This window comes from Episyrphus balteatus, chromosome 1 (genome assembly GCF_945859705.1).
Source record: "Episyrphus balteatus chromosome 1, idEpiBalt1.1, whole genome shotgun sequence".
Classification (NCBI taxonomy): Eukaryota; Metazoa; Arthropoda; class Insecta; order Diptera; family Syrphidae; genus Episyrphus; species Episyrphus balteatus.
This window is the reverse complement of record NC_079134.1, coordinates 122487165-122497143: the sequence shown is the minus strand read 5'-3', so window position 1 is coordinate 122497143 and position 9979 is coordinate 122487165. Positions and strand designations below refer to the sequence as shown.

Sequence of the window (9979 nt, the reverse complement as noted above, 5' to 3'; positions counted from 1 at the left end):
AGGATATAAATCCTCTTAGATTTTGTTGGCTTTCATAGAACAAATTATGGTATATATAGCCTCTAAATGAGCATGAGGAAACTTTTTAACATGAACCATTTATCCTTAGATTTAAGTTTGACGAAAATTGGATTAAATGTATTGTTTCGGATCCAATGTTCTATCACTGCACTTCATCAAAGAATTTGAAGTGAAAAAAAGTATGTCAACAGTTTCTTCTGACATAAAACTTAATCTAACAGATCATAGCACTTGCACTTATCTAACTGATTAGCACTAAAACGGGTGATACTAGCAGTGCGTCACAGGTACGATTATTACATAGTACATAGAAGGTACTAACTACGTATCTAACTATGTTTTTTTTGCGCAATCAAAAATACAGTTGAAAAATCAATCAAAAATAAATATTAAACAACAGTAAAATACCAAATATAATTTTTTTTAAATAAACATCTAAAATATGTCAAGGATTCGTAAAAAATCTACTACGTATGTTAAAAAAAATTTGTTTTTCTCCTTGCTGCTGCATTTAGACTCTAAAATAGTGCCTTAATATGTACAAATAAATCGTCTTTTGTAAAATATTTTGTTTTTCTGCTATTTACATAGATGTTTTATAAATCCAAAGACTAAAGTTCGAGATGCAACTTTTGAGGACTTAAAAGTCATAAGAACATGTATCAAAAACAGCACCTTAAAATTTTTTGGCGATCTCGATTTGAAACTGGAATTTAGAGATTCAATCTATTCGTTAGTAGTTGAACAAGAATCTGGAAAAATGTCTGCTTATGTGAATATTGCAAACAGTCCAAATGTAAGTGCTCTTCCAAAAGGATGCTGGTTGGAATGGATACAATTTCATTTCAAGTAAATGATGTTTATTTTTTTAATTGAAACGTTTCGACGACATTATTAAATTTCGTTTTGATTTAAGGCTAACACAGATTACCTATGGGAATACTCTTTTTCTGACGTACTTAGTAGTAGATGATCCTTACAACAACAGTATTCTAAAAGACATCTACGAAGAAATGTTTCTTCGAGAACCAAAAATTAAGTTTATATGCACTGTTGCACCACCAATTGATTGTAAGTTTAAGCTAAAATTTTAAAACAAGTCGATATTACTATAAAAAAAGACCTTGAATGCTCAGTTTTCCTGAGTTCTCTTTTTGGCTTGATCCTTAACCTTGAATTCAGATTCTGGACTTTTGAGTTAAATAGTATTCTTTCAGCTATTTACGAGGACATACTGGCTGTTCATAGTAAACAAATATTTTCCCTTGATAAATCCATAAACAGGTTGAGCCAATCAATTTTCGTTTGCGAAAGATATAACATTATTCCAAGAATGCGTTTGCGTCGTGCTTTGTAAGAACTTTTTCAGAAATCTTTATTTAATCGAGAATTTATCATCTTAAAATCTATCATTTCAGAGTCGAGGATAACGATGATTTAGTTGAAATAATTGATCAAAAATTAAAAGGAGTTCGTTTAGAGTTGGGTGAATACTATATCGCTGAACAAGTAATTCGCAACGATCCAGAGGAAGCAATCATTGTTGCAGAGGTATGATTATTTTTCTAATGAACGTATACATAGGTAATATCGTGGGCACAAAGCCAAAACCACGAATCTGCAAAATTGTAGTTTTGAGAAAAACGGCTTCAAAGTTTTGGAAACACATGCAATCTTATGGAAACTCGTGCATCAAAAAATGATATTTTAGGCTTCTAGGCAACAGATGGAGGATTGGGATTGACGCAGTGAATAGAGGGACCAATAACAAGTAAAATGACACATTAAAGTCAAAATGTCCAAAAATGCAGATTCGGATAAATTCCGTCTTAAATTAAGCGGAAATCCACTTTATTAAAGATGAAAATTTTTTATCATAAAAATAAGAAAATTGTCATTATAAAAATAATTGTATTTTCGCTTAATTTAAGACTGAAGTTATCTTGACAAAAAACCATACAGAAATCCGCTTTGTTTTATGTGGTCTTTTTCTCCATGAATTTATTCATTACTCAGTATACAATTTTTTCTAAACTTATTTTTAGATTTTAAACAATACAGTTGGTATGATGTGGCTGAATACACGTGTAAACCAAAAGGTTTTAGGAGAAAACTTTGAAACTACAATTTTTGGTAACTTCATAAAAAAATCTCAAAATCAACACACAGATACGATAAAAACAAAAAGTGTTATGTTTGTATAAGATTGGTATAAAAGGTTAAATATGTTTGCATAACCTTTCTATCTTTTCTAGAGATTTAATTCGAAAACGATCTGATATTTTTTTTGATAGTATCTATGATGATAGAAAAACAAAACAGAACATCAATTCCCCAAAAGAGCCATTAAGGTAAAAATCAAATAAAAAAAAAAATAAATGAATTTTTTTCGCAATCTTTTTCCTTTTACTGATACATTTTAGTCTTAACAATATGTACATTAATACGAGCTCCAATGACTCAAACGATGATTCTAATGAATTTGAAGAAGAATACCCAAGAAATCTTTTCAGAAAATGGAATCAAATAAATACTAGTATAATATTGTAAACCAAATTTCAACCAGTTTCCTAAAAATTGCTTTCTTTTCTGTCTAGATTTGAGATCTCCTTACACATACGTAGAAGAAACCAAAAAATACATCAAAGCACCACAAAAATCCGATTTAGGTAATGTATTTGCTATTCAGTTATTCGGATTGAGCAGCACAATAGATCCTCGAAGAATATATGATCTGATTGGGTCTTCTTTTTCTGCATATCCTGATAAGGATTATTGTATTATATCGCTGCCCTCAACTGAGGCTTCATCAAACTCTTTGAATGGGTTTCTTTTAGAATATTTCTCGGTATGACCGATCGATGTCGTTTTCAACAATAACACTTTATGTAAAAGTTGATTATTTCCCCAGCGTGCTATTCCTCGAGTTGGATGCAAAATCTCCGATTGCTTGTACGTCGCTCATAGAAATTCATTTCTTACTGAAATAGAACTTTCAGAATTGACCAGACAAGATATTGCCGATGTAGAAAGTATTTTGTGTTATTCAGCGTTCAAGGGAAGCCGCATATACAATGTAGCCGACATAATGCAGTCAATTGAGGAATATCTGACTAATCAATGGTCAACATTTAACGTACTTACAATCCGTTGTGGAGGTTGTGTTATTGGTTTTGTTGTTTTAAGGTTTTTATAAACAAAAATCAATTAATTCTTTAAAATCAAATATCAATTAAATTTGTTTATTTAACAGAACAAACTGTTTAATGAATGAATTTAGAAGAAATTATGTTCTTCATAATGATGATGACCTATATCCGGAATGGCAATCAGGAGAATTGAAGTATTTACACTTGCATCCGGCATTCATATGGGAATGGGTACATGTTACCCGTGAAATATTTCGACTAACTGGATGCTGTTCAATATTTTACAAACTTAGACAAGAGGTAATTTCAATTCAAAGTAATAAAAAAAAAACTTTCAGTTTCGTAATTTCAAATTATGTTTCGAAACGTCGACAAAAAAGGTAATTTAGTGTCGTATTTTCTCCTTCAACTACGTGTTATTAGTTTGCATAACAATACAATTGCTTTATTGGTTACTTCAATTGCTGCACCATCGAATAAAGACAACAATAAAAAAAAATGTTACGCATACGCCACAGTGACCCATGTTCATTACAGATGTGAATAGGTAAATGAGATTTATCTTTGGAAATCCTTTTCTTATCTCTAAGATAATAATGTTCTAACGTAGTTTCATTGCAAATTTTCTATATATCGTCGGTCTCATAAGAAAACCTCGTAACTCCACTTTTTTTTCAAAAATGACTTTTGAATGCCATTCTTTAGAAAATATGTCAGCGGAGCAACCCAGAAAATTTGGGGTCATTCCGAAAACTCTAAATAGACTTAAATTCAAATTTTGCACAGCGTTTTTCTTCCCAACTACTCTGTTGTTCGTTTACTCTTTCGTCTCTCCTGTAAAATTTTGATTTTGGGAGTTACGAGGTTTTCTCATGAGACCGACGATATCGCACCCTCAGTGCAAAAGAGCGAAAAGTCAAAAAATGACATTTTTGAGATAATGATGAGGAAATGTTTCTTTTTAAATTATCTTTCTTTTGAAGGGCTTGTTGTTAACGTAAACGAAAAATTCGAAAGATTATGACTGTCTTCATCCAATTCCTACTATATTAAAAGTCAAACTCTTTCCTAATTTAAACAATTTTAAAAAATAAATTTATTAAAACTACAAAATAAACATAATGGTTCTTGTAATAGAGCTTTGACATTATGGAAATTGCTGTCCCATGGAAAGTTATAGGGGAAAGTTTAGAGTCAGTATGTATTTTGCAAAAGCGTTTTCTCGAAATGAACTTTTTTGAGTTCTCGCTCTTTTGCACTGAGGGTGCGATATGTACAATTTGTTGTAAGATTAACTTACCTATAACTAATATATGGGGATTGACTTTTCAAAAGTGGATAAAATCACTTTTCACTTTTTTCAAACTAAGTATTCAGCTCTATTCTCCACAATCCAACGCACAATTTTAACCAGCTGAAGTTAAATAAAAACAGCAATGTAATGAAGTTAAATAAAAACAGCAATATAATCACGTTAATCAAGCTCTGAAAACTGGTTAAAACTGAAAATCGTATGAAAAATTATTTTAGTCATTTTTCAGAAAATCGAAAAAAACTAAAAGCAAAATTGTGATTTTTCATACGATTTTCAGTTTTAACCGGTTTTCAGAGCCCAGCCTAACACAATCTTCGCGTGCCTACATTGGCTTATTAGTTACAAAATTAAAAAAAAAAACTTCTGGAACCTAAATAATATACAAATTGAAGCATTTGCCAAAAAGTTAGATCAAAATCTGAGTTATATCATCAAAGTTAGAAGCTAATAGCCTATTTTAAATCTTTGTTTATTCAGCTTTTGTTTGTCATTCTGAGAATTTTAATAAAAACAAACATTTGTGACTGCTGTGGGTGTACCGATCATGTGATTGAATTTAAGTTTAAATATTTATTATGGTTGTTTATTTTTTTTTTTTCTAGTCCAACAAACCAATACTTAACAGTATTCTGTTAAACATGTTTCCTCTGCTTCCAAGAAGACGTATTTACGATGCCTTTATTGATCCATATGCTCTTTACTACATCAACATAAAAATGTGTCACATGGCCAGAACTCAAGTTGAAAATAAAATAGTAATTGTGGGATTCAACGAAACATGCAAGGGATTCCTCAAGACTTTATTTTTTTCGTATGTTTTCAAACATTTTGTTCAACTTGATAAATGCTAAACTTTACTTTAAAGCCAAAGTTGTCAACGCATTCAATGTCTAAACATAACAGTAATAACTGAATGTAATGGATTCATTGAAGCTGAACATGACAAAAGATCCTTTGAAGAGCAAAAGTCGATGTTTTTCCAAGCTAATGACAAATTTTCTGCAGATTTTTTAAGAAAACTGGAATTTAGAACATGGGTTAGTTTTATTGGAGGAGAATTAGAAGAAATCAATTGGTTTGTAATACAATAATTTCAAATTATTTTCTTTACAATCATAAAAATTACAGGGACAACAAGAGATTAATTTTGAAAAATGGAACAGAAGTTCCATATGATCAATTGTTTTTAATGTCCAGTTCAGTGTATAGTTCTCCAAAATCGTTCAAAACTGCACCTCTCAACTATATAGAAATCAACAATCGCTTGGAAAAGATAATATTTTACCATAAAATACAACAATTGAAAAAGAATTCTATAGAGCTACCACTCTTGATTTATGGATCTGTTGTGATGGCTCATTCATGTGTTGGCACCTTAATTGATTTGGGAATAAAACCATCAAATATTTTGCTTGTTATACCAACCAACGAAATAGATGATTTTCCCGCAACATTGGATGATGATTATGTGACAAATTGGATTTATAAAAAAGAGACAGAAGTTGGTGTCAAAATTTATCAAAATCTAAAATTTCTTGACTGGAATCTTTATCCAAATGAAGAAGAGATTGAAAGTGTTGTGTTTGAATCCAATTCTGGTAAAATCTTTCTGAAATGTTTAGCTTTCATAAGCTTCCATATAAGAAATTTTCCACAAAGCCTGCGAGAAAGTAAGTATTTTGATTTCTTACACATTTTTTAAATTAAAACTCTTAAAAGTTGAAAAATCATATAATATTCCATGATAAAATAACTATTAGGTACATGACAGTATTTTTGAAACAAGTTTGCTGAAGAACATGTACAATTCAGTAAGTTATTCGCTTCAAAGAAGCTCCCAAAACGGTGCATTCGTAGCACCTTTATTATTTATTTTTAGTACTTTTAGTACAATTGAACCAAAAATTAAGGTATCTTCCATTTAAGAATTTTGCAAAAATATAGGTTATTTCCAAACCGGCAATTACACTTTAAAATGATGGTCTTCAACGCAAAATCATTCCGAAAAACAGTTAAATCAAAGTGATTTCCGTTCATTTGAACTAGATTCACACAGTGAAGAACGGTTCTTAACTTCTTACTTATTTTTAAATGACAACCTCAATAATTTCAACAGATTTTTTAAACAAAAATTTGATTGTATTAGGTAATAAAAAAAATTAAATATTGAAAAATTAATTTTTTGGATTAAGAAAAATACCTATATATATTTTTTTAAATATTAAATTTTCGAAAACGGAATATTTTTTTAAATCTTGGTTCTTAGATTGTAAATTATTACAATTAATGGCATACCAACTATATTTTTAGAATCGTGATTTTTTAATTTCTTTAAAAGTCGCTCTAACGACTTTAAAAATTTAGGTATGTTTCTAAAAAAAACTTCTTAATAAAATAAATCAAGTTGGCTACTTGACCATTTTTGTTGTTTATTTTGCAAGTAAGTTTTTTAATCCTGTGACCCCCTCAAACCGAATTTTTAGATCCGCGCATAAAAGACTCATTGTGGTATCACAACAGACTAAATAATGGTCTGAGTGCATCGGCTCGCCTGCTGATAGTCACGTTAATCTAACCTATCATTTTTTTTACAAGTGGAATTTAGTACATTCAAATTAGACATTCGCTTAATTTTTTTTAATTTGTATACCTAAATGATAGGGACAATTTACTCATTACAAAACAACATTTTTATTTCAACAGCTTTGATGGAATCTCAAATCGAAATTCTTAACAACCGTATTGTTGTTGATGAGAAATCAAAGACAAATATTCCATTTGTTTATGCATGTGGTAGAATAACTCAATACCAAGAATCTTTACTAGCCAACCAAAGCCAACAAGAATTTCTTAATCAATCTGAAGTTGGAAATCAAGTAAGAATCTAAAATGTCTCTTATGAGTTTCATTTCTACAAGTTTGATTCCTTAAAGCTTGCATTGAATTTTATGGAAGAAAAACTAGAAACTGGATCAGAATTAAATATGATTGAAGTAAATTTCGTCAAGCCAATTTTTCGTCAATTTCAACTTTTAAATGGTTGGGTGTATGGAGGTTTAAGAAAACCTGGTCGGTATATTTCAAGACAGTATAGAATGGATCATCAGTTACTTGAACTTGGTCAAGATATAACTTCATCCAGCAAGCAGGGTGAATATTGCCGATTAAATCTTGATCAAAATGGCATTATATTTGAAATTACTTGTTTGACTAGAAAGGTGAGTTTATTTGGAAAAAATATTCTCAAGTTTCAAATGGATTATAAATTAATATAATTTACAGTACAAAAACCTTGAATTTATCTACAGAATATACGGCTTACATGAAACATATTTCAAAAATTTAAAAACCAAATGCGATAGCGGAGAGATCGAAAGCTTATTGGATCATTTCCATCAGGATCAATATTCAGCTATATTGCATGATCAATTTAAATTGTTGAGACAAACTATTCGAAAAAAGAATCTCGAAAGTGTGACAGAGTTTCTCGGAGGTAAAAGGAAGGTAGGTACACTATGGAAACACTAAAAGTAGATTGAAACTCGAGTTTTCTTTATATTAAAAATTCGTTTTCTAGCAATTTTCCCTGCAATTTTTACTGTTTTTTTTTTTTGTTTTCTTAAGTATATTAAAATTTTTTCAAGGTATATGATTCCCTTATTTTCGTTATCAGGTCTAGTGTTTTATAAAACAGCCAAATAAGATGAAAGTTCGAGGCTTCATCATGCACATGGCTTTCTTTGCATTTGATTGTTTCTTGAAAAGCAAAAAAGTCTTGTTATAATTTTGTGATGATAAAATTTATACATTTCTTTTCTTTTAGCATTCATAGATGTCTTGTCTATATGGTATACAAAAAGTTGTTACTTTACTTATGATAAAATCTTTTCAGGTGGAAAAGACTGAAGTCCTTAAATTACTCAAGAAGGAAAAAAGGGATGAAGTAATGCAAAATGATGTGATCGAATTTATTAAAAAGCACTGGAAATCACTTCATTCACATTATGCACTTCCTGATGATTTTCCAAAGTAATGAAATTCAAGATTTAAAAAAATGCATATAATACATATTAACCAAATAAATTTCTTTGACTATGACTTCCTTATATAAATACATAAATAAACTTTTCTATACTATTTTCAATCCATAATTCGGTATATTTATTTTTCTTTCATGAAATGAAATATGAAAGTATTATATTATTTTGGGAAGGCTTAACACTGTAATAGAGAAATCAAATGTTATGAATTTTTCAAGCATAAAAGCCTAAGTTTTTTATTTGCGGTTTTGTTTAGCAATTTAATATTTTTGAAACAACCTTAAATTAAATTACTGTTTCAATTAGAGTAATTTTATTTAATTAAAGGAAATACCTTTTAATTTAACAATCTAATATAGAGGCATAATTTGATTCAGTTTGTATTTTATATGATTCAATTAGAGTGTTGATGTTTAAAAAAAGAGAAGTTAATCTCTAAAGAACATTAAATTAAAAAAATACAGATTTGGAAACAGTAATGTAATGTGATAAAGTGTTTAGATTTTGAAAGATTTTAAATCGTTAGAATGTTTTCCGCCATAATAATAAATTATGCAGCCTTCGTCAAGTTTCATTAAGTTAATTTGGCAATATCGGTGAGATTCAATCAATACTTTCAGGACGGAAATTAAGTGACTTAAATAAGCCAGTATCAACAGTTCTTCGAATGGGTTCAATTTAAATCGATTAAATCAACCGAATTTACAATATCAAAATGAGTCAAGTAAAAATTTTAAGAACAATATGGAACAAACAAGCGGATTTCTATATGGTTTTTTGCAAAGATGACTTCCGACTTAAATTAGGATGAAATCCACTTAATTTATGAGGAAAATCTTCTTATTATTGTAGTCTCCACATAAAAGTAGGAATATCTTCGTCTTGAATTAAAAAAAAGCAATTAAAGCCGCTTCTTTTTAGGTGGACTTGTTTTCTTTGTGTAGTTTTGCAGTTTGTAGCTATATAGCAAAAACAAAAAACAGAAGATGAGCAAACTTTTACTTCAGCAACACGCTATCCTACATTTGGACATCAATTTGGGATGTTCAACAAAATGATTGGATGTTAATGTTATTATTTATTCTTCATTATCTGTAGCAGCAGTTAGTCTATTTTTAAATTAACTCAATAATTACTGCTGTGGTTTATGAAAACTGACGTGATGAATGATCTTTTTATTCTATTCATATCCACCACCTAATTGAATTGATAGCAAGGTATCATTATCTTTTGTTATTATTAAAAACCTATTGTTAGAAATTGGTAGACAGCACAGAATTATCCAATTCGTAAAATAGATTTATTTTTAAACTACTTTATAGTACAGTAACCTTATACATCAGACCGTAATTTAAATCTCTTAGTTCTGATTTGTTTATGGTTATAGTCTACTGAACATCCTAAGCTTAAATTTCGGACAAAGTGTCTAACGCATTGTCAAAAACGCATAAAAT

At 29.5% G+C, this 9979-nt stretch overlaps 1 protein-coding gene across 1 annotated transcript; it reads left to right on the top strand.

The window, feature by feature from the left end:
• Positions 1–378: 378 nt before the first annotated feature.
• On the top strand, positions 379–7937 carry LOC129907231 (cilia- and flagella-associated protein 61-like). Its single transcript, XM_055983331.1, has 17 exons — positions 379–492; positions 613–870; positions 938–1092; positions 1239–1374; positions 1440–1572; positions 2067–2215; positions 2277–2372; positions 2445–2557; positions 2619–2869; positions 2933–3207; positions 3275–3470; positions 5088–5296; positions 5351–5560; positions 5614–6155; positions 7189–7361; positions 7419–7703; positions 7794–7937. Exons 1-17 carry the CDS (start codon positions 464–466, stop codon positions 7809–7811), a joined length of 3228 nt encoding a protein of 1075 aa, XP_055839306.1. The 5' UTR covers positions 379–463; the 3' UTR covers positions 7812–7937.
• The last annotated feature ends 2042 nt before the right edge of the window (positions 7938–9979 follow it).